This window comes from Oncorhynchus mykiss, chromosome 1 (genome assembly GCF_013265735.2).
Source record: "Oncorhynchus mykiss isolate Arlee chromosome 1, USDA_OmykA_1.1, whole genome shotgun sequence".
In the NCBI taxonomy this organism is placed as follows: domain Eukaryota; kingdom Metazoa; phylum Chordata; class Actinopteri; order Salmoniformes; family Salmonidae; genus Oncorhynchus; species Oncorhynchus mykiss.
The window spans coordinates 41,803,092-41,828,321 of NC_048565.1; the positions used below are offsets into that span (position 1 = coordinate 41,803,092).

The 25,230-nt window shown below is 43.7% G+C and overlaps 1 protein-coding gene across 1 annotated transcript in view; it reads left to right on the forward strand.

The window, feature by feature from the left end:
• The first annotated feature begins 10,091 nt into the window (after positions 1-10,091).
• LOC110532307 (neural-cadherin-like) overlaps positions 10,092-25,230 on the forward strand; it is a 61,801-nt gene continuing 46,662 nt past the window's right edge. Inside the window, exons 1-12 of the mRNA XM_036989578.1 lie at positions 10,092-10,219; positions 10,924-11,066; positions 13,340-13,518; positions 15,880-16,048; positions 16,598-16,768; positions 17,090-17,262; positions 18,497-18,664; positions 18,939-19,188; positions 19,584-19,711; positions 20,141-20,327; positions 23,079-23,222; positions 24,704-24,987. Coding sequence (XP_036845473.1) covers positions 10,092-10,219; positions 10,924-11,066; positions 13,340-13,518; positions 15,880-16,048; positions 16,598-16,768; positions 17,090-17,262; positions 18,497-18,664; positions 18,939-19,188; positions 19,584-19,711; positions 20,141-20,327; positions 23,079-23,222; positions 24,704-24,987 — 2,124 coding nt within the window. The remainder of the gene's footprint in view (positions 10,220-10,923; positions 11,067-13,339; positions 13,519-15,879; positions 16,049-16,597; positions 16,769-17,089; positions 17,263-18,496; positions 18,665-18,938; positions 19,189-19,583; positions 19,712-20,140; positions 20,328-23,078; positions 23,223-24,703; positions 24,988-25,230) is intronic.

Below are 25,230 nucleotides of genomic sequence, written 5' to 3' on the forward strand. Positions count from 1 at the left end.
TGACAAAGCGAAAACAGGTTTTTATACATTTTAGCAAATGTATAAAAAATTATAAAATAAAAACATTATTTACATAAGTATTCAGACCCTTTGCTATGAGTCTTGAAATTGAGCTCAGGTGCATCCTGTTTCCATTGATCATCCTTAAGATGTTTCTACAACTTGATTGGAATCCACCTGTGGTAAATTCAATTGATTAGACATGATTCAGAAAGGCACACACCTGTCTCTATAAAGTCCCACAGTTGACAGTGCATGTCATTAAGAAGAATGGCGCCGGAGGGGGTGCCATTTTACAGGCATCTAACCAATTGTGCTATTTTGTGTTTTTTTTTTGCATTGTTTGTAACTTATTTGGTACATAATGGTGATGCTACCGTCTCTTGTGACCGTAAAGAGCTTCTGGATATCAGAACTGTGATTACTCACCTTGAACTGGATGAAGATTTTTCTTTAATGAGTCTGGTAACAATTTATCAGCCAGTGGATAACCCACCTCTAACATCCGTTCTATTGGCCAATGTGCAATCACTAAAGAATAAGCTGGGTGAGCTCCGTTTGAGACTATCCTACCAACAGGACGTTAAAAACTATAATATCTTATGTTTCACCAAGGTTTTCTGCGCATCGGCAGGACAAAACAGCTGCGTCCGTCCGGTAAGACGAGGGTGGGGGTGTATGTCTATTTGTAAATAACAGCTGGTGCGTGATGTCTAATATTAAGGTAGCCTCGAGGTATTGCTCACCTGAGATAGAGTACCTCATGATAAACTGTAGACCACCCTATCTACCAAGAGAGTTTTCATCTATATATTTTTTTAGCTGTCTATTTACCACCACATACCGATGTTGGCACTAAGACCGCACTCAACGAGTTGTATAAAGCCATAAGAAAACAAGAAAATGGTCATTCAGAAATGGCGCTCATAGTGGCCAGGGACTTTGATGCAGGCAAATTTAAATTTGTTTTACCTTTACCATTTCTACCAGCATGTCACATGTGAAACCAGAGGGAAAAAAACGCTAGACCACCTTTACTCCACACACAGAGACCCGTACAAAGCTCTCCCTTGCCCTCCATTTGGCAAGTCTGACCATATTTCTGTCCTCCTGATTCCTGCGTACAAGCAGAAACTAAAGCAGGAAGCACCAGTTACTCGCTCAATACTGAAGTGATCAGATGACACGGATGCTACACTACAGGACTGTTTTGATGGCACAGATTTGAATATGTTCCGGATTTAATCCAATGGGATTGAGTAGTATACCACATCAGTCACAGGCTTCATCAATAAGTGCATCGACGACGTTGTCCCCACACTGACCGTACGTACATATCCCAACCCGAAACAATGAATTAGATGCAACATCCGCACCGAGCTAAAGGCTAGAGCGGCCACTTTCAAGAAGCGGGACACTAATCCGGACACTTATAAGGAATCCCGCTATGACCTCAGATGAACCATTAAACAGCCAAACCATCAATACAGGACTAACACTCTCGTCAAATGTGGCAGGGCTTGCAAACTATTACAGACTACAAAGGGAAACCCAGTGACGCAAGCCTACCAGACGGACTAAATTACTTTTATGCTCGCTTCAAGGCATGCAACACTGAAGCATGCATGAGAGCACCAGCTGTTCCGGACAACTGTGATCACGCTCTAATTAGCCGATGTGAGCAAGTCCTTTAAACAGGATGTGTACTCAGAGCATGCACGGACCAACTGGCAAGTGTCTTCACTGACATTTTTACCCTCTCCCTGACCGAGTCTGTAATACCTACATGTTTCAAGCAGACCACCATAGTCCCTGCCTAAATGACTTAGCACTAGCGTCGATAGCACCATAGTCCCCACCCCGTAGCACTAGCGTCGATAGCTATGAACTGCTTTGAAAGGCTGGTCAGTGTTCACATCACCAACCCTTGACCCACTCCAATTCGAATACCGCCCCAACAGCTCCACAGATGACGTTATGTCATCACACTCCACACTGCCCTTTCCCACCTGGACAAAGGAACACCTATGTGATAATGCTGTCCATGACTACAGCTCAGCATTCAACACCATGGTGCCCACAAAGCTCACAACTAAGCTAAGAACCCTGGGACTAAACACTTCCCTCTGCAACTGGGTCCTGGACTTCCTGACAGGCCACTCCCAGGTGGTAAGGGTAGGCAACGACACATCTGCCAAGCTGATCCTCAACACGGGGGACCCCCAGGGGTGCGTGCTTAGTACCCTCCTGTACCCCCTGTTCACCCAAAACTCCAACGACATCATTCAGTTTGCTGATGACACAATGTTGGTAGGCCTAATCACTAACAACTATGAAACAATGAGACAGCCTATAGGGAGGAGATCAGAGACCTGGCAGTGTGGTGTCAGGACAACAACCTCTCCCTCAATGTGAACAAGACAAAGGAGATGATCGTGGACTACAGGAAAAAGAGGACCGAACATGCCCCCATTGACATCGACGGATCTGCAGTGGAGCGGGTCAAGATGTTCAAGTTCCTTGGTGTCCACATCACCAACAAACTGACATGGTCCAAGCACACCAATACATTTGTGAAGAGGGCACGACAAAACCTATTCCCCATCAGGAGACTGATAAGATTTGGCATGCGTCCCCAGATCCTCAAAAAGTTATACAGCTGCACTATCGAGAGCATCCTGACCGGTTGCATCACCACCTGGTATGGCACCTGCTCGGCATCTGACCGTAAGGTGCCACAGAGGGTAGTGAGTACGTTCCAGTACATCACTGGGGCCAAGTTTGCTGCCATCCAGGACCTATATACTAGGCGGTTTCAGAGGAAGGCCCAAAAAATTGACAAAGACTCCAGTCACCAGTCACGCGACAAGCGGTACCGGAGTGCCGGGTCGTTGTCCAAATGACTTCTTAACATCCTCTACCCCCAAGCCATAAGACTGCTGAACAATTAATCAAATGGCCTCCTGGACTATTTGCATTGACCCCTATCTCCCCCTTTTGTTTTCACACTGCTGCTACTCGCTGTTTATTATCTATGCATTGTCAATTTACCCGTACCTACAGTGCCTTGCGAAAGTATTCGGCCCCCTTGAACTTTGCGACCTTTTGCCACATTTCAGGCTTCAAACATAAAGATATAAAACTGTATTTTTTTGTGAAGAATCAACAACAAGTGGGACACAATCATGAAGTGGAACGACATTTATTGGATATTTCAAACTTTTTTAACAAATCAAAAACTGAAAAATTGGGCGTGCAAAATTATTCAGCCCCCTTAAGTTAATACTTTGTAGCGCCAACTTTTGCTGCGATTACAGCTGTAAGTCGCTTGGGGTATGTCTCTATCAGTTTTGCACATCGAGAGACTGACATTTTTTCCCATTCCTCCTTGCAAAACAGCTCGAGCTCAGTGAGGTTGGATGGAGAGCATTTGTGAACAGCAGTTTTCAGTTCTTTCCACAGATTCTCGATTGGATTCAGGTCTGGACTTTGACTTGGCCATTCTAACACCTGGATATGTTTATTTTTGAACCATTCCATTGTAGATTTTGTTTTATGTTTTGGATCATTGTCTTGTTGGAAGACAAATCTCTGTCCCAGTCTCAGGTCTTTTGCAGACTCCATCAGGTTTTCTTCCAGAATGGTCCTGTATTTGGCTCCATCCATCTTCCCATCAATTTTAACCATCTTCCCTGTCCCTGCTGAAGAAAAGCAGGCCCAAACCATGATGCTGCCACCACCATGTTTGACAGTGGGGATGGTGTGTTCAGCTGTGTTGCTTTTACGCCAAACATAACGTTTTGCATTGTTGCCAAAAAGTTCAATTTTGGTTTCATCTGACCAGAGCACCTTCTTCCACATGTTTGGTGTGTCTCCCAGGTGGCTTGTGGCAAACTTTAAACAACACTTTTTATGGATATCTTTAAGAAATGTCTTTCTTCTTGCCACTCTTCCATAAAGGCCAGATTTGTGCAATATACGACTGATTGTTGTCCTATGGACAGAGTCTCCCACCTCAGCTGTAGATCTCTGCAGTTCATCCAGAGTGATCATGGGCCTCTTGGCTGCATCTCTGATCAGTCTTCTCCTTGTATGAGCTGAAAGTTTAGAGGGACGGCCAGGTCTTGGTAGATTTGCAGTGGTCTGATACTCCTTCCATTTCAATATTATCGCTTGCACAGTGCTCCTTGGGATGTTTAAAGCTTGGGAAATCTTTTTGTATCCAAATCCGGCTTTAAACTTCTTCACAACAGTATCTCGGACCTGCCTGGTGTGTTCCTTGTTCTTCATGATGCTCTCTGCGCTTTTAACGGACCTCTGAGACTATCACAGTGCAGGTGCATTTATACGGAGACTTGATTACACACAGGTGGATTGTATTTATCATCATTAGTCATTTAGGTCAACATTGGATCATTCAGAGATCCTCACTGAACTTCTGGAGAGAGTTTGCTGCACTGAAAGTGAAGGGGCTGAATAATTTTGCACGCCCAATTTTTCAGTTTTTGATTTGTTAAAAAAGTTTGAAATATCCAATAAATGTCGTTCCACTTCATGATTGTGTCCCACTTGTTGTTGATTCTTCACAAAAAATACAGTTTTATATCTTTATGTTTGAAGCCTGAAATGTGGCAAAAGGTCGCAAAGTTCAAGGGGGCCGAATACTTTCGCAAGGCACTGTACATGTACAAATTACCTCAACTAACCTGTACACACACATATTGACTACTGGCCCCCTGTACAGTATAAAGCCTCATTATTGTTATTTTATTATGTAACTTTTTTTTCTTTCTTTTTTTTCCTTAAGTTTAGTTAGTAGATATTTTATTAACAATTTTTTCGTAAACCTGCATTGTTGGTTAAGGGCTTGTAAGTAAGCGGTAAGGTCTACCTGTTGTAATCGGTGCATGTGACAAATACAATTTGATTTGATGTCAGAGCAAAAACCAAGCCATGAGGCCGAAGGAATTGTCGATAGAGCTCTGAGACAGGATTGTGTCGAAGCAAAGATCTGGGGAAACGTGCCAAAAAATGTCTGCAGCATTGAAAGTCCCCAAGAACACAATGGCCTCCATCATTCTTAAATAGAATACGTTTGGAACCACCAAGAGTCTTCCTAGAGCTGGCCACCCGGCCAAACTAATTAATCGGGGTCACTCTGACAGAGTTCCATAGTTCCTCTGTGGAGATGGGAGAATCTTCCAGAAGGACAAGCATCTCTGCAGCACTCCACCAATCAGTCCTTTATGGTAGAGTGGCCAGACGGAATCCACTCCTCAGTAAAAGGCACATAACAGCCCGCTTGGAGTTTGCCAAGGCACCTAAAGGACTCTCAGACCATGTGAAACAAAATTCTCTGGTCTGATGAAACCAAGATTGAACTCTTTGGCCTGAATGCCAAGCGTCACGTCTGGAGGAAACCTGGCACCATCGCTACGGTGGAGCATGTTGGTGGCAGAATTATGCTGTGGGGTTGTTTTTCAGAGGCAGGAACTGGGAGACTGGTCAGGATCGAGGGAAAGATTAATTGAGCAAAGTACAGAGAGATCCTTGATGAAAACCAGTTCCAGAGCACTTAGGACCTCAGACTGGGGCGAAGGTTTACCTTCCAACAGGACAACGACCCTAAGCACACAGCCAAGACTACGCAGCAATGGCCTCGGGACAAGTCTCCAAATGCCCTTGAGTGGCCCAGCCAGAGCCAGCCAGAACCCGATCGAACATCTCTGGACCTGAAAATAGCTGTGCAGCGACGCTCCCCATCCAACCTGACAGAGCTTGAGAGGATATGCAGAGAAGGATGGGAGAAACTCCCCAAATACAGTTGTGCCAAACTTGTAGTGTCACACCCAAGAAGACTCGAGGCTGTAATCACTGCCAAAGCTGCTTCAACAGAGTACTGAGTAAAGGTTCTGAATACTTAAATGTTATATTTTAGTTTTTTCATTTTATTATTAGTAATTTCTTTCTCATTATGGGGTATTGTGTATATGTATTTGTATTTGTTATGGATCCCCATTAGCTGCTGCCAAGGTGCATTCAACATGTCAATAATACCTCTCACAAATATAAGTAGTGATGAAGTCAATCTCTCCTCCACTTTGAGCCAGGAGAGATTGACATGCATATTATTAATGTTAGCACTCTGGGTACATCCAAGGGTCAGATGTGCTGCCCTGATTGAACAGTAGTGCGACAAAACTATGGCCTGTATGTCAGAGTCTATCTAGAAGATAGCGAAGGTTGTCAGGCGCAGGACACAGGTAAGAGTAACAAACACTGATTTACTCAATCCAAAAACGTAACAAAATCCCGTTTCAAACAAGGACAAAACAGGACTCAAAATCCAACACACCGGAATACACGAAAGACAGAAAGGGAAACCAGAGGGTTAAATAAGGAACATAATTATGAGATGGGAATCAGGTGTGTAAACAGACAAAACAAAAGGAAAAATTAAACATGGATCGGTGGCGGCTAGAAAGCCGGTGACGTCGACCACCGAACGTTGCCCGAACAAGGAGAGGGAACAGCTTCGGTGGAAGTCGTGACACTGTAGGACCTGCCTTGATGATATGAGTTAAGAATGCAGAGTAGCGCTTTTTTATGGACAGACTTCTCCCCATCCTAGCTACTGTTGTTTAAACTGTTGTATGAGTTTAAAATCCACGGTTACTCCAAGCAGTTTACTCCTCAACATGTTCAATTACCACATTATTCATTACGTTTTGTTGAGGTTTAGGGTTTAGTGAATGATTTGTCCCAAATACAATGCTTTTAGTTTTTGAAATATTTAGGATGAATTTATTCCTTTCCACCCATTCTGAAACTAACTGCAGCTCTTTGTTAAGTGTAGCAGTCATTTCAGTCACTGTGGTAGCTGGCGTGTATAGTGTTGAGTCATCTGCATACATACTGTGCCATCCGCATACAAAGACAGTGGCATGTCATTAGTAAAGATTGAAAAAAGTAAGGGGCCTAGACAGCTGCCCTGGAGAATTCCTGATTCTACCTGGATTTTGTTGTAAAGGCTTACATTAAAGAACACTCTCTGTGTTCTGTTAGACAGGTAACTCTTTATCCACAATATAGCAGAGGATGGAAAGCCACAACAGACTATGTTTGATAATGTCAAAACCCACACTGAAGTCTAACAAAACAGCCCCCACAATCTTTTTATCATCAATTTCTCTCAGCCAATCATCAGTAATTTCTGTAAGTGCTGTGCTTGTTGAATGTCCTTCCCTATAAGCGTGCTGCAAGTCTGTTGTCTGTTGGTAACAGGCTGATTGGTCGGCTATTTGAGCCAGTAAAGGGGGCTTTACTATCCTAGGCAGGGGAAGGACTTTTGCTTCCCTTCAGGGCTGAGGGCATGCACTTTCTAGTAGGCTTAAATTGAAGATATGGCAAATAGTAGTTGCAATATTGTCTGCTATTATCCTCAGTAATTTTCCATCCAAGTTATCAGACCCCAGTGGCTTGTCATTGTTGATAGACAACAACAGTTTTTTCACCTGTTCCTCACTTACTTTACGGAATTCAAAATTACAGTGCTTGTCTTTCATAATTTGGTCAGATATACTTGGATGTGTAGTGTCAGTGTTTGTTGCTGGCATGACATGCCTAAATTTGCTAATCTTGCCAATGAAAAAATCATTAAAGTAGTTGGCAATATCATTAGGTTTTGTGATGAATGAGCCATCTGATTCAATGAATGATGGAGCGGAATTTCATTTAAGGTGCTCTAAAGCTTTTTACTATCATTCTTTATGTCATTTATCTTTGTTTCATAGCGTAGTTTCTTCTTTTTATTCAGTTAAGTGACATTATTTGTCAATTTGCAGTGGGTTTGCCAATCGGTTGTAGAGCCAAGAGACCTATTTTCCATTAATTTTGCCTCATCCCTCTCAACCATACCATTTTTCAATTCCTCATCAATCCACAGGGATTTAACAGTTTTTACAGTCATTGTCTTAATTTATTTGACTACACATATCAGTTAAGAACAATTCTCATTTACAATGACAACCTACACCAGCCAAACCATAACCAGGACAACGCCGGGCAAATTGTGCACCGCCCTATGGTACTCCTGATCATGGCTGGTTGTGATACAGCCCGGGATTGAACCAGGGGCTGTAGTGACGCCTCTAGCACTGTGATTCAGTGCCTTAAATCGCTGCGCCACTTGGGAGCCCGCAGTGGGTGTATTTATTATTAGTAACTGGGATAAGCAATTTCAGGAATGTCTCAAGTGCAGCGTCTAGTTGCTCCTCATTACACACCACGGACCAACAAATATTATTTACATCAACAACATAGGAACAGCTACAAAACATCTTGTATGACCTCTTTTACACTACATTAGGCCCAGCCTTTGGAACTTTGATAACCTGAACCAGGTTGCAGGCACTAGATACAGTTTGAAGCTTTCTCTTGAGTGGGCAGCCTGATGAAAGCCAGTAATATTTAAATCATACATTATCAAGCATTTCACACATGCTATCCAGATACGGACTGTTAGCACTTGGTGGTCTATAGCACCTTTCCACCAGAATGGGCAGGTGAGGCATAATGAACCTGTAGCCATATTATTTCAACAGTATTTAACATGAGATCCTCTCTAAGCTTTACAGGAATATGTTTCTGAATATAAACAGCCACATCTCCACCTTTGGCATTTCTGTATTTTCGGTAGATGTTATAACCACGTATTGCTACCACTGTATCATCAAAGGTATTATCTAAGTGAGTTTCAGACATTGTCAGAGTATGAATGTCATCTGTTACTAGCAAATTATTGATTTCATTAACCTTGTTTCTTCCTGCTAGGGCACACCACCTCAGTGCTAACAGTATAACTCTGGTTCATAGGCACATGATTACTGCATACAATAGCTGTAGGATCTGTAGAGGCATTCAGGGCAGTTAGAGGGACATCAATTAGGTTACTTACATTGTGTCTACCAACGCACCTGGGATAATGTACATTTGTTGAAGCATTATGACAACTTAGCGACACAATGGTAGGGATTCACTGAGCTGGGTTTGGGTCATTGATAAGTCATTGTGTCAACGCAGCCTTATAATGCTGTGAAAGAATCCAGGAAGCCAGATGATTTGGGTGGATACCATCCTCCTTATAAAACAAGCTTTGTTTCCAGAAGGTATCAACATTGTCAATAAATGTTACATCCACAGCGCTGCAATAGTCATGTAGCCAGTTATGGAGGGCTAAAAGTTTGCTGAAACGTTCAATGCCACGATTTAGCGAGGGCAAAGGGCCAAATATTATGGGGCGTTTGTTGGTGTTAAGTAGCGACTCAATCAGTTCTTTAAAATCCATCTTCAGCTGTTCTGAGCTGCCCTGTGTGTAGATTGATGAGGGAGAAAAACGACTTAATCAATTTTAGAGTAAGGCTGTAACGTAACAAAATGTGGAAAAAGTCCAAGGGTCTGAATACTTTCCAAATGCACTGTATATCGGAAAAAACATCACACAGATTACACCCTTCCCAATTAAGGGAATGGGAAAGGGGGATACCTAGTCAGTTGTACAACTGAATGCATTCAACTGAAATGTGTCTTCCTCATTTAACCCCCCTGATTCAAAGAGGTGCGGAGGGCTGCCTTAATCGACATCCACGTCTTCTGCTCCCGGGAACAGTGGGTTAACTGCCTTGCTCAGGGGCTGCCTTGCTCAACGACAATTAAGCTTTGCTCTATGGTGTAACACCATACAGATATCTATCAAAATGAATAAAAAATGTATAGATGGTGTGGACTATTTGGAAAGCTGAGGGGAAGGTGGGGGACAGTTTTGAAAATGTTCTCGTGGGCTGGCTGCATTCATTCCTCTGAGTGACTTTTATTGCCAGTTATGTGCCAGAGACCTTCGATAGAGTGCCAGCACATCTAAGAGACCCTGTCAGTTCCAGGTGTCACCTCAGGGAACAGACGGATATGCATGCAGACATACAGACAGGCAGACAGACAAGATACGTTCTGTGTGGCCTCGTCTCGGTTACTTAGATCAGTGTGCGAGAGGAGGAGATACATTGAGGATAGCATGAGTGATACTCAGTGGAGAGATGCCTGAGTGGTCCCGTCTGGAGGCGCGTGAAGAACCTTTTGAGCCGGGTGACAGATTACAGGCCACTCATGTTGCCACGGTGACTGCCACAGCTGGCGGAGATGAATCACCCATCAGCGTTCTTCTGTAAACCACACGTACACAGCCGTATTCTGCTGACGAGTCTATCATTTATCTTTCCCCCTCTCTCTCTCTCTCTCTCTCTCTCTCTCTCTCTCTCTCTCTCTCTCTCTCTCTCTCTCTCTCTCTCTATCACTCTCTCTCGTTCTGTCTCTCTATCCCTGTCTTTCTTCCACATATCATTGACCGAGTCATTTCCCACTCCTCCTCCAGCATGTCTTGCCCACAAACACCCCCCCCGTCTTTCTCTCTTCCCTTCTCTCTCCATCTTTCAATCCTCTCCCATCAAATTGAACAAGCCTCTCTACCCCATCATCCCACTCGACCAGTCTATTACTCTCTTGTTCCTGGCTGAGTATCCCAGTGCCCAGCACCACACAGCAAGCAAATCACTGTTGACATTTTAAAAGGCACTTGATCAAATGGCACAGAGTGGGCTGGCTATGTGAAGGCCCATTTGTTCAATGAGCTCAACATCCCAGCAGACATGAGCATTTGTCTTTGACCAGGCCGGCTCAGAGTAGCTAAATCAAAGTGGCAGGCAAAGCCAGGCTCATAACCATAATCAGTCTGCTGCTGCTTGGACTATGTGATTGATACAGTCACACAAAGTGTGTGTGTGTGTGTGTCTACACACAAACCTCTTTATATACGTGTGTGTCTGTGTTAATGTTTGTGTACACATAATGAATTTCTCCTATTCCTCCCAGCTATCGGACTTTTGTCTCCGAGGACGCTGGCCCCAACACACTAGTTGCCACGGTACTGGCTAAGGACCCAGACGGTGATGGAATAGTGTACTCATTTACAGCTGGCAACGAGGAGGGCAACTTTGTCATTGACAGCCAGAAAGGTGACCATTTGTGGAATGCTTTGTACTTCTTTAATGATATGTCAATACTAATTGACACCAGAGGTTTATGAAGAAGCAACAATTTCAAAAGAAGCGCAGACTGTTTGTTATTGAAGTCATAAATACAAAGAACTACATTACTGTATATCCAGGGCTTTTCTTTTGTTCCCCTAACATAGTTTATTCTCTCATATAGAACATAGTTCTGGCCTGTGTACTCTGTATTTTGTGGCTGTGCAATTTATCTCTTTTTTATTTACCCTCTGATCCGTAACCAGCAGGACATTTGTCTGACAGGGTGACATTTGTCAACCAACCCTTTCAATTCAATTTCACATTAGTTTTTCTATCATAGCTCACAATCTACAGCTTCTACACTCCCAGCCTCCATCTTGAGTCTATTTTCCCCTCTCATCCGTCCTCCCTTGCATCTTAAAGATAAGGCAAACGCCGAGCCTGCCCCAGGGATAAGAGACATAAGCGGTCGCTAGGGAAACGTTTTTATTTTATTTTTATTTTTTTACATTTTAGGAATGCAGTTGGGGTCTCAACTTATTATAGAGAGTAAGAATAATAGAATACACCAGGTGCAATTTCAAAAAATTTGGCTGTCCTTCAGCAGTTTTTCTCTTGTTATGTCAGTCACTGAAAGTCACTCAATAAGCCATGTCAACAATTTTATGATTGGTAGTTAGTCTAGCCAGCTATCTAAACCATCTAAACCATTGATTTTGTTAGTCCTTCTAATTGAAATATCATATGAACATGGCATAAGTCAAGGAAATTAGCTTGAAAACTGCAAAAATGTCTCTCCGCCACATGGCAAAATGAGTAGAAATGCAGGACATTTGCTATAAAGTTGAAAAATGTTCTGTCTGCCCCATAGTAAAATGTGTAGAATTGCAGAAAATGGCAACATTATCTCTATGCCCAATGGCAATGTGTAAAATTGCAGGAAATTAACTCTAATCTTGAATGTTTCTCTCCACTGTCGAGGGGGGGTCACTAAAATGTTTTGCCGTGAGGTGGGGGGCCCTCAACCAAATCTTGCTTCGGGGCATAGCCCTGGGTAAAGAGCAGGCTACTGTAGGTTAATATGAGAACATAACGTTTTTTAATGGAAATTAGTCACTTGCCAAAGAAATTATAATAATAAAAAAAACATATATACTGTACAGCAGGTTCTGTCACAAAATGACCTACTGTAAGGTGACAAAGATCTAGATGGATATTGTAATTCGTCAGCATAGTAACAAACCCTCACCTCGCAACTCAACCCAGCAGAGAGAAATATTTTCAGTTTTAAAGCTAATTTCCTGCAATTCAAAACATTATGCCATAGAGAGAAGGGAGCATTTAGCCATTTAAAGCTAATTTCCTGCTATTCTGCATATTTTCCATGTCTTATGTGTGTTCATATGATACCAGGAGTCAAATCCCGACCGAATTCCTAAAAATGAAAAACGGAAGAAAAAACAGTTTGAACCCATTCTGGGTCCGGATCTGGCCCGCGGTCCGCCTATTGACTATGGCTGCTGTACAGTATGGCTAAAACAACATGAGACCGGCTAAGTACAGTATATTATAGTTAATAATTTTGTGTCTAGACTGTGGAGACCTCCTCTACCACAGACAATTAGTGAGCAAGAAGTAGACGAGTGAAAGAACTCAGAACCCTGCCTGTTGTTTTCAATCAGGAGGAGCAGTGAGAGATGAGTGATACAACAAGAGGAAAAACTCCCTGTGCTCTCTCTCTCTCTCACATCAATTACTTTCCCCCAGATCACGAGAAGCTCATCCTGAACCCATTGATGTCGGTATTTACAGAGAGAACAGAAGACTCAGATGCTGTTCTCCTTTCGTTGATCCTTTTTTCCTCCTTGTTATGCAAAGGCAAGACAAGGAGAAAACAAGGACATCTAACGTGCATGTATGTAGCCTGGTTAACTTTTAGCCCTTGTCACCTTCACATGGGAATGGGGACCTCTTCTCTGGGTGAAAGTGCAGTTGGGGACATAAAAAAATGAATCTGTACTAAACTGGAATAAAAAACATGTAATGTAACTGCACCACCAGGGGAATATTTAAGAGACGTATTTAATTACGTGGGTTATAGTTAGATAATTGCTAACGAACTTGGTGCTTGGCGTCACCCTGCGACATGGTAAGTCACATTAACAATGTAAAGGCATTTTGAAAAAGTTACGTTTTAATGTCTTCAGTCGTAGGTAGTGGTCCCTTGCTAAGGTTGTAATGGTCCTCTCGTCTCATCTTTTTAGGGTTGATCCGGCTGCGCTCCACCCCCCCTCCCAAGCTCCAGGGCCTGGAGTATGTCCTCAACGTGACGGCTACGGACGACAACGCCTCCGGGGGGCCACACCCACTCTCTGCAACTGCCCGGGTCATCGTGGGTGTTGACGACGTCAATAACAACAAACCCATCTTTGAGAAGGTGAGGGAAAAGTATTGTGGATGATGTCCCTTTATACACACAGTGGTACATTGGACTGTATACAGGAAAGTAGTGTTTAAATTGTCTTCTATGTAGTCTTCTCTGTCAATGTCTTGCACTGTCTGCCTGTCTGTCTGTCTGTCTGTCTGTCTGTCTGCCTGTCTGCCTGTCTGTCTGACCTTCCAACTCTCTCTCTCTCTCTTTTGCTCTCTCTCCTACTTCCCCTGTCTCTCTACAGTATCCCCCTCATGTTTCCCCCAGAGCTCTGATTAGTGCACATGCTATTTGAAGACGGGGTATACTATACCTGGCTAACTAACGTCCTCCTTAATTAGGAATGATGTATACTTGGTCTGAGAAGTCTTCATAAAGTCCGTAAAGTCATGAGGTCCAGTGGATGGCTGGAAGGTGTCGAGGTGATACACTAGATGACCAAAAGTATGTGGACACCTGCTTGTCGTACATCTCATTACAAAATCATGGGCATTAATATGGAGTTGGTCCCCCCTTTGCTGCTATAACAGCCTCCACTCTTTTGGGAAGGCTTTCCACTAGATGCTGGAACATTGCTGCAGGGACTTGCTTCCATTCAGCCACAAGAGCATTAGTATGGTCAGGCACTGATGTTAGGCCTGGCTCACAGTCGGCGTTCCAATTCATCCCAAAGGTGTTAGATGGGGTTGAGGTCAAGGCTCTGTGCAGGCCAGTCAAGTTCTTCCACACTGACCTCGACAAACCATTTCTGTATGGACCTCGCTTTGGCACAGGGGCATTGTCATGAATCTTCTAGAATGACATTGTATCCTGTAGCTTTAAGATTTCACTTCACTGGAACTAAGGGACCTAGCCTGAACCATGAAAAACAGCCCCAGACCATTGTACCTCCTCCACCAAGCTTTACAGTTGGCACTATGCATCGGGGCAGGTGGCGTTCTCCTGGCATCCACCAAACCCAGATTCGTCCATCTGCGTGTTTCTTCACTCCAGTCCAATGGCGGTGAGCTTTTCACGGAACTCAAACCGGCTGCGCGCGTGTGCCATCGTGCATAAATGTATTTTGTCCCCCCACACCAAGCGTGATCACGACACGCAGATTAAAATATCAAAACCAATTACATTCATTTGGGGACAGGTTGGAAAGCATTAAACATTTGTGGCAATTTAGCCAGCTTGCTTGCACTTGCTAGCTAATTTGTCTTATTTAGCTAGCTTGCTATTTTACCTGAAATGCACAAGGTCCTCTACTCTGACAATTAATCCACACGTAAAAAGGTCAACCGAATCGTTTCCAGTCATCTCTCCTCCTATGCTTTTTCTTCTGTTGACTTTATATTGCAATTGGCAACTTTCATAAATTAGGTGCATTACCGCCACTGACCTCGTTCGTCATTCAGTCACCCACGTGGGTATAACCAATGAGGAGATGGCACGAGGGTACCTGCTTCTACAAACCAATGAGGATATGGGAGAGGCAGGACTTGCAGCGCGATCTGCATCACAAAGAGAACTGACTTCTATTTCAGCCCTTGACAACGCAGGCGTTCGTTGGCGCGTGAGAGCAGTGTTGGTGCAATAATTGAATAATATTGATTTCCACATTTATTTTGCAACGCTCGTGTACGCAACGCGAGCGGTGTAGTCAGCCTGTTACACACTATGCGTTTCAGCACTCAGTGGTCCCCTTCTGTGATCTTGTTTGGCCTAGATGTTTCCACTTCACAATAACAGCACTTACAGTTGACCATGACAGCTCTAGCAGGGCAGAAATTTGACGAACTGACTTGTTTGTCTATGGAGATTGCATGGCGGTGTGCTCAATTTTATACACGTTTCACCAACAGGTGTGGCTGCAATAGTCAAATCCACTAATTTGAAAGGTCCACATACTTTTGCATATATAGTATGTTCTTAGTACTTTGATATTCATATTGCTAATATGTATAGTTTCCTATTGGGCATATTGTGATCTCTCTCTCTCTCTCTCTCTCTATCTCTCTCTCTCTCTACTAACAGTATTTTACTTGTATGTGTATTAATTTAACAGAGCTCTAGTGAGTCACTGGAGACTCTGTCTCTGGGGCAGACTCATCAAGGATAAGGTAGACATGATACCAGGGAAAGACAGGGTGGGTGGGGCAATGTTGAGTTGTGGTTTGATGCGGTGGTGGACCTTCAAAGAAAGGAATGGCATTGCTCTATTTTCAATCCTATCACGTGTACTGTGCAAATGTCTACATAGTACAATGAGTATTTTCTAACCTAATTTCTGGATTCAGTCTGAACCCACCCCATCTGCCATTTCTTTTTTTCGTTATCTTTCTGTCTCTCTCTCCCACACCTTATTTTCCCTCCCTCGCTCAGTGTCAGAAGTACAGGGAGCAGGCGTCTGTGTTGGAGAACCAGCCCACAGGGACCTTCGTGCTGCAGGTGCACGCGGTGGATGCAGACGAGGGGGCCAATGGGAAGGTCAAGTATGGCCTGATGCACAGAGACAGAGCCATGCCTGCCTTCAGAGTCCATCCTGACACAGGTAGGTACAGAGGGCAAGGATCCCAGTTAGCTGTGGTGGTACTTGTTGAATTAGCCATAACCAAGCAGGATGTGTAGCATGGAAACAATAAGGATTTAAGACCAGGGGTAAATGCGTAACAGGTTTAACAATTCCCATGCAGTCTTGATACTCTTAATAATATATATTTTTAATGGTAATGTCAAATAAATGCCCTTTACATACCTGTACAATTGAAATGAAGTATTACACCTCATACTTAACTTCTATTTATCGACCTATCGATCACGTTTTGCAGTATAACAATGTACTGTTTTAATCATAAATGGATCCAGGATAAATATAACAATAATCAATAATGTCATGACAAATACAGCTATCCTATTAACGAGGTGTGACTAAGTTCTTGAGTTTTTCCCGACCACTCAGGAAAAAACTCAGGAAACAAAATTATAGAACAAAACTAGGGCCCAGAGCTTTTCCTCAATTTCATGGTCACATAGTTCCTCATACCTCATGAAAAACTCAGGGGCCCTAGTGATGACCTTAGGCATCTGACCTCTGTGTCAGGTGTGATCGTGACGGCACGGCGGTTCGACCGGGAACGTCAGAGAGAGTACTCCATCACAGTGACGGCTACAGACTGGGCTGACGAGCCTCTCATAGGGATCTGTCAACTCAACGTCCTCATCCAGGACCACAATGACAACAGCCCCAAGTTTGAGAACCTGCGCTACGAGTGTGAGTGTTGTGTTATACATAATAATACATATGATAAAAGTATAATATAATACTAATACATATGATTGATGGCAGACTGACCATTCGTTATCATGATATAGACTATTAACCAAAGAAAAAGAAAAAGGTTTTATGTACTATGCGTTATGCATAGTAACTCTTTACTTAATTATCTGGTAAAAGTAATAATAATACATAAGCATTTAAACAATTGATTTGTGGTCTGTTGATTCAGTCTATACTGTTCGCTAAAGTTGTGACAGACCGCGACCTTGCTCCAGAGTGAGGAGCATATTGTTTGGTCTATATTGTCTCTCACAGACTTTCTGAGAGAGGACACCATGATCGGCACCAGTTTCCTGCGTGTGGCTGCGCACGATGATGACTTTGGCACCAACGCCGTCGTCACCTACTCCATGTCCCAGGAGCAGCCTGAGTACCTGAGGGTCAACCCTGTTACCGGCTGGGTGTACGTCAACCAGCCCATATCACAGGTCTGTCACATAACCAGTGTGGTGGAATTATTGCAATCAAAAGGAGAGACTTTTAGATTTCTTCAAAATCATCAAACTTTATTATTTAATTAGTGCAGTAATGGAGCTGGTCGGTAATCACCCCTGGAGGTGATCACTGAGAACTCAACCAGCTGGTCGGTAATCACCCCTGGAGGTGATCACTGAGAACTCAACAAGCTGGTCGATAATCCCCCCTGGAGGTGATCACTGAGAACTCAACCAGCTGGTTTGAGCCACAGCATTTTATAGCAAAGTCCATCCTCCTTCAGTCTACTTGACAAACAACAGATGTATGGAATGGGTCACAAGGTTAAGATTTGTATGAAAGATACTTAGAATTCACAGCAGACAGTATGACATTGTGTAGAGACCAGGGTCTGTCCCTGGAGTCATCTCTCCCTGGTACCTTAAAGAACAGAAACATTAACTCATGCTCTGGAATGCGGTATCACCCAAAGACAATGTAAATCTTCCAGAAGCCCATCCTCAGTAGAACACACACAGATGAGCATTCTAACAACCCCTTATTCTGTTGCATAAAACAACCATTTGATGCAAGAACAGCATTATAACATCATCTTATAATTTCCACCATACCAGTCAGTCAACCAGCCCATCTCACATGTCAGTCAATAAGTCAGTCAACCAGCCCATTTCACAGGTCATTTAACCAGACAGTCAGCCTGCCCATATCACAGGTCAGTCAACCAGTCAGTCAACCAGCCAGTCAACCATCCCAAATCACAGGTCAGCCAACCAGTTAGTCAACCAGCCCGTATCACAGGTCAGTCAACCAGTCAGTCAACCAGTTAGTCAACCATCCCAAATCACAGGTCAGCCAACCAGTTAGTCAACCAGCCAGTCAACCAGCCAGTCAACGAGCCCATATCACAGGTTGGTTAACCAGCCATTCAACCAGCCTCTTGCTCAATCCCAGTAGTTATCATCAGTGCAGGGTGATAGAGCTGTGTAAAATACCGTGTCATTAACTTACTGAAATATATCAGGCTTAAATGAACCATATTAGACAGAATCATATTGGTCCTTGGTATCCGGGACTATCCTTGGGATGTCCCTACCCCATTGAGGTTGACATTTAAACTGGTTAAGGTAATGGGGGTTGGGGGATGGGGGGGAGGGTGTAGGGATTAAGGTTTACGGTTAGGGTTAGCAGTAACCAGATCTTATTCTCTCGCTATCGTTTTGATGGCAGAGGTCCTACATCACACGGGAAGTAGTTGCCACGGATGGGGGGAATCGCAGCACATCTGTGGAGCTGTCTGTCACCATTACCAATGTGAAGAACCAGCCCCCGCAGTGGGAAAAGGACAGCTACAGCGTGGTCATCCCAGAGAACACAGCCAGGGACACTTCCATCGTGGTGCGTGGAACAGACTTTCGGGCTGTCTTTGTTTTGACCATTCAGTTTGCTGGCTGCACACACGTTACTCAAGCGTTTGGAAAATATTTTAGGAATTGTTAAGTTGCAGGCTCAGATTTAGTCAAGGAGCACTAATTGACTTGACCAACCTGCTGTAATTTATCATTTAATTTACTCAACAACTGAATAAATGTAATATTATACAGAAAATCCCATTGAATGTTTTTGTCGTAATTCCCTCGCAAAAATATTCTTTACTCTCCGTTTAAATCAGACGATCAAAGCAACCTCGTTGCTAGGCGACCCCAGGGTGACTTACAACCTGGAGGAGGGCGTGGTCCCGGAGACTAACATGCCTGTGCGGTTCTACCTGTCGCCCAACCGCGAGGACGGCTCTGCCTCCATCCTGGTGTCGGAGCCGCTGGACTATGAGACCACACCCAGTTTCTCCCTGAGGGTGCGGGCTCAGAACGTGGCGGCAGTACCACTGGCTGCATTCACCACCATCTATGTCAACGTCACAGGTAGGTCTCAGCTCAGACACCCTGCAAACACCCCATCACAAGGGGGAAAATCCTAACTTCCACTCATGTCAAATTTTTTGCATGGATGTCAGTGGGAGACTTAGTGAACATTTGACTTAAGAGGAAGTTAGAGCCGCCCCTGGGTGAACTGTAACCATTCACTATTGTCTTCAATAGACATTGATTCATGACTCATCTTTTTCTTCTCCTCAGCTTTACATGTCGTATATTCTTTGAAAGCTGTAATTTTATACATCCAGTTGCACAAAGTCAGTGAGAAAACTCCATACTGAACCCTTTTTTTTTTTTTAAACTTGAAATAGTCTCATGACAGTTTTGATTATAGGCGCAGAAATATATTTTCAAATAAGGATTTCTCATATGTTGGCCCTCAGACGTGAACGACAATGTTCCCTTCTTCACCTCCTCCATCTATGAGGCATCAGTGACTGAGGGAGCCACGGTGGGGACCATGGTCCTCCAGGTGTCTGCTCACGATAAGGACCTGGGTCTCAACGGACAGGTTAGTGGCACATCCACAGCATCTAACATAACACAACAAAATATCCCATTGACCCATCCATAACTTAGCATCACATAGTTGTGGTGGTCAAGCGGGTTGGGATTATGTGTTATCCTGCCTGTGGGGCTTTGACCGTACAACTGTGAAGGTATGCAACACTATAATGATAGTGTTGCAGTGACTCAAGTCTCTATGAACAGTCATGTGACTCATACATAGAACAATTACTCCCCCTCACCGTTTATCATTGGTGATTCCATCTGTTACAGTGACCACATGGATGTGATAGAATGATCCTTTACGGATTCCATATTAGGAAGTTGTCCAATTTATGTAATGTGTTGACTTCCTAATATGGATGCCGTACAGAAGTTAGAAATCTCCTAATATGGATACCGTAATTAACTGTACTCTGTCCCTGTCCTATAGATCACCTACTCCCTCCTGAGTGACAGTAGTGGGGACCACCGTCTGTTTCGTGTGGATCCAGAGCTAGGCTCCATCTATACAAAGGCGGTGTTTGACCGCGAGGCACAGGGATCCTACCTACTGGAGGTGCAGTCTGAAGACGGCATGGAGTCAGCACGGCCCGGGAGGAACAAACAGCCCAACTTTGGTGAGGGCTGGGTTGTATATATTAGGGCATAACATAGCAAAAAGGTTTGCAGTGATGTTTTTCCGATTTGCAGTGATGTTTTTTCCAATTTGCAGTGAAGTTTTTTCCAATTTGCAGCGATGTTTTTTCCGATTTGCAGCCATGTTTTTTCCAATTTGCAGTGAAGTTTTTTCCAATTTGCAGCAATGTTTTTTCCAATTTGCAGTGAAGTTTTTTCCAATTTGCAGCGATGTTTTTTCCAATTTGCAGTGAAGTTTTTTCCAATTTGCAGCGATGTTTTTTCCAATTTGCAGCGATGTTTTTTCCAATTTGCAGTGAAGTTTTTTCCAATTTGCAGTGATGTTTTCCCCGATGTGCAGTGAGGTTTTTTCTATGTTTGCAGTGATGTTTGGTATCTTATAAATATGACCCTGATTTGACTACTGCAGTCCTGTAAAAACACAAAAGGCAGTGGCTGCGGAGCCGACTTTTCTCAGACCTGAAGCTTTTGCGCATATCACGTTCTACGTGTTTCTTTACCTCTATTTTCCGCACAAATCTGTGTGCTCTCCTTCCCTTCACATTTCTCACTGTCAATCTTGAATGACTATTATTCAAGATTTCCCGGTGAAACGTCCATGCAGCATCTGCATACCAACCATTTGATCTCAGTTTTATGAGGATATGTATTTAGATCTTCTTGAGTTACACTGCGTTGTTTGGAAGCAGCCTACAGCGGTGTTCTAAATTATGTGCAGTGAACAGATTTTAGAGCAGATGGTGTTAACAAAGTAGCGTAGCCTTCCTGTGTATTTTGCCTAGTGGCCTACCTGTGTATTTTGCCTGTTGAGTTTTGGCCACATGAGAGGGGTTTTTGTCATACAGTAATGTTATACTATGTTGTTATATTCAGTTCTGTTATGTAGAATACTATCATTATGTGATTGTGCAGACATTGATTCAGCTTTGATCTAACTTGATTAAACAAGCCCCATTCGCCAGAGTAGTGTGACGTTTGTCGTCGGAAGGAGACCAAGGTGCCGCGTGGTAGGCGTACATTATTTTATTTAAATGTTCCACCAAGAAAAAACAATAAACAATAGAACGAACGAAAAGCTTCGTCGTGCAAACTACATGCACTCAAACAAAGACAAGATCCCACACTGAAGGAGGGAAAAAGGGCCGCCTAACTATGATCCCCAATCAGATACCATGACAGACAGCTGCCTCTGATTGGGAACCACACTCGGCCAAACACAAATAAATAGAGAACATAGAATGTCCACCCAAATCCCACCCTGACCTAACCAAACATAGAGAATAACAAGGATCTGTAAGGTCAGGGCGTGACAAGTAGCCTGTTTTTAATTTTTACAAGTAGAACAGAGACTGTGCGTAAAGTAGAGCAAAAACACATGCTTAGAAGCGTCGGGATCTTTAGTCCAGAGAAAAATAGGTCAGAAAAGTTGGATCCGCAGCCCAAAAATAAAACACTAAGTACTGTAATGTGTATAGCTAGGGCTGTGAAACCCAATGTGCTCAGCTGAAACAAAGTACAAAAGGAATTCATGCACTGTGCACATTGTTTTACATAGACAATAAATGCCTATAGCATTCTATTCATTTGCCTCCTGCGAGGGCATATGAAAAGAGAATCTTTCATTTCATTCATTCTAACAGCGTAACCAGACAGCCTCTTGTCTCTTCCCTGTAGAGAAACTCTCGGAGGGTTGTGGTACATAATTTTACAAAAACATCTAATTTCGCAGTTTGCTGTTCAGAAATCTGAATTTTGTTTTTGGCTTGGTCCTTCGTGATGGCAGAATTAACTCTGTTTCGGTATCGCAGGTGATGTAATAGGAAGCTTTGCGTTATGAATGAGGTTTTTTTAACAAATGTTTGTGGAGAAGGTATTAGAGGTAAGGGTGATGGTTTGGAACAGCAAAGCCTCCTCTCCGGGGGATGTGAGGGGGCTGCTTAGCATTTCCAATGAGCCTTAGCGCTGTGTTGGCGTTGTCTTCTGCCACATATCTGCACCAGCAGAAGGGCTCATCTCCTTAGCAAATACTACCTGTCTGTTGGGAGAGGGAGGAAAAAGAAAGAGAGGGGGGGTAGATGGGGATAGGGCCAGGGAGAGAGGGAGAGGGAGGGAGGAAGGGAGAGCGTGCAGAGAAAAGCAGAGAGATGTGGTGGAAATAGAAGCACATTTGTATACATGGCCATGTTACATGACCTTCTAAACATACCACTTACGACAAAAATGTCAGCAACCTTTTTAGAGAAAGATAATCATGTTTGAGTTCAAAAAAATAAAGGTCTGAAAATGGACCCAGACAGACAGAGACGTGAACACTTGTCGAGTCATAAATATTTTATCATCCCAGAGGAGAGGTGGATAGGTTCTTCATCTGTTTTCCTTTAGAAAAGTCTGTTCCTGAGAAGGTCTACCTAATCACTGTTGTTTTCTGCCAAAATGTAACCCGGCTAAAACCATGGTTGAATAATTTCTGTCATTTCAAACACCTAATCGAGAATAACACTATATCTGATTCCCTTGTCAAGTGAGGCACATTACATTGGGTTAAGTGCTTCTCTCCCCTTCAAAAGTGTAGTTGGCTCACACTGTGACTGCCGACATCCTCTGATGTAAAGAGGGATTGGATGGAAAGAGAAGTGTTAGGATGATAGGAGAGAGAGAGAGAGCAGAGGATGACATACCGAGTTGTAGCTCCATGGCGTTTAATCTCCTTCCTCTTGTCGTTCTTCTTGCAGACACAGCATATGTGCGGGTTTTCATCAGCGACGTGAACGATAACAAACCCGTCTTTGCTCAGCGTCTCTATGAAGTCGGCATTGACGAGGATGCAGATGTCGGCCTGGCTGTTGTCACCGTCGGAGCTAATGACGAAGATGAAGGTATGGGAAGGAAGGATGAGATGACAGGGGAAGAAAGAGAGAGGATAAAACCAGGGATGACACATTGGCAGTCATGGCAGTGTTACACATTGATAACATTTATATTTCCTAGGGAGTGCAGGTTATGGCACTGGGGCAGTGAGGAAGGTAACCTGGCACAGGTTTAACATTTCATGGGGACTTTTGAAACCTGAGGGGAAAAGTCTGTTTTTCACATTTTGTGCCTGGCCAAAACTGTCCTTGGTGTGACACTACACATTGGTCAGGGGTGACTGACTGTCAATGAAATAATGACATTTTCCCAAACCCCGGACTCAGTGAGACAGTGAGGGCAGTGAAGGGTTACAAATGTTCAGAAATCTGTATTCAGTTCTGATTAAATCATGCTGAGACGAGCTGAGCCACCCTGTGCTACATCAGGACACAGCCATTTAATCGTCAAGTAATGCCACACCACATGTTCTAAAAAGACAGACACACTCCTACACAGTAGGAGGGTGGGATTTGGTGTGATAAACCAGCTCATCCCTGATTCAGCAGCAACACTCGGCGTAATATCCCTTTATCGGCCATGTTTTGGCTTGTTAATCAAGCATTTATCGCAAGCGGGGTCGGTGCGGCTTAGCTTGTAGTATATGTAGCACTAGCCTCAATCAAGCCATGATGAACGACCAGAAAGCACCAGCCCCCAACATTGAAAGTTAGCAGTTCTGCCCGGGAGCCTAAGCCCAATCTGTCTTGTTTAAAAAATCCACACATACCGCTCGACTGCAGTATAAGCTTATTGGAGAGCCCAGAGGGAGCGCTTTGTCTGCTGATTTGTGTTAATAGCAGAGATTAGACTAGCATTTACATTGGGCTTTAACACAACAGACTGATTGAAAGGGGAGCCATGAAACATACAGGGGATTAATTTATCTGGGTAACGTAAACCCACTGGATGGTGTCCATGGAGACACAGCAGAGAAGTTCAGATATCTACTTCCTCATTGGTCCATTTCTCAAACCCTCAAGGTGACATAGGCAGGAGTTCAATTTGGCAGGTGTACCTTACACAGGAATGGAGTCCTACCACCTGTTTACATACAGCAGAGTCTGTTTCTGCTCTACCCAACATGTCATTGTCTTGTTAACAAGGTAACAATAACATCAACTTGTTGAATGCAGGAACAGTCTGGCACATAATGCTAGCTAACAATGAGGTATGTCCAAAAAGGACCTGCATTAGACCAGCATCCTGTCCAGGGGGTGTACTTGTACAGTACGTCAAGCTGCCCCACGCTACAGAAACAAGAGATAGGCTCTTGCCAAAGCTACTTACGTACTTTTGTCCAAAATGGCACCCTATTTTCTATATAGTACACTTTAGAGCACTATGCAGGGAATAGGGTGCAATTTCAGACTTGCCCTAACTCTAAGAACAGCATCCAGAACTCCACCTTCCAGAATGTCAATTTCTTCCCTCCCTGGTCCCACCACAGGTGCCAACGCCAAGCTGCGTTACCAGATCACATCGGGCAACACCGGAGGGGTGTTTGACATGGAGCCTGAAGTGGGAACCATCTTCATCGCCCAGCCTCTGGACTACGAGCTGCAGAAGAGGTACAAGCTGCTGGTGCTGGCATCGGATGGGAAGTGGGAGGACTACGCCGCTGTGGTGGTCAATGTGGTCAACAAGAACGACGAGGCTCCAGTCTTCTCTATGAATGAGTACTACGGCTCAGTGACCGAGGAGCTAGATGGCTCGCCGGTCTTTGTGCTTCAGGTGTGTGTCTCAGAGTTCTTTCTCTAACCTGGGTGCCAGTCTGGTTCAGCTTGTGCAGTCAGGTACTGAGGCTCACACCATCATGTAAAATGTATGCTTCTGTATGTCATACTGTACATGTGCTAGACGTAGCTGGTAACTACAATGAATATCACTCTACAAGATATTTCTGTCTCTAGCCTGAGTGCCTGTCTGTTTCTGCTTGAGTCAAGACATAGTTTTGTTGTTTGACAAGCCAGGGGT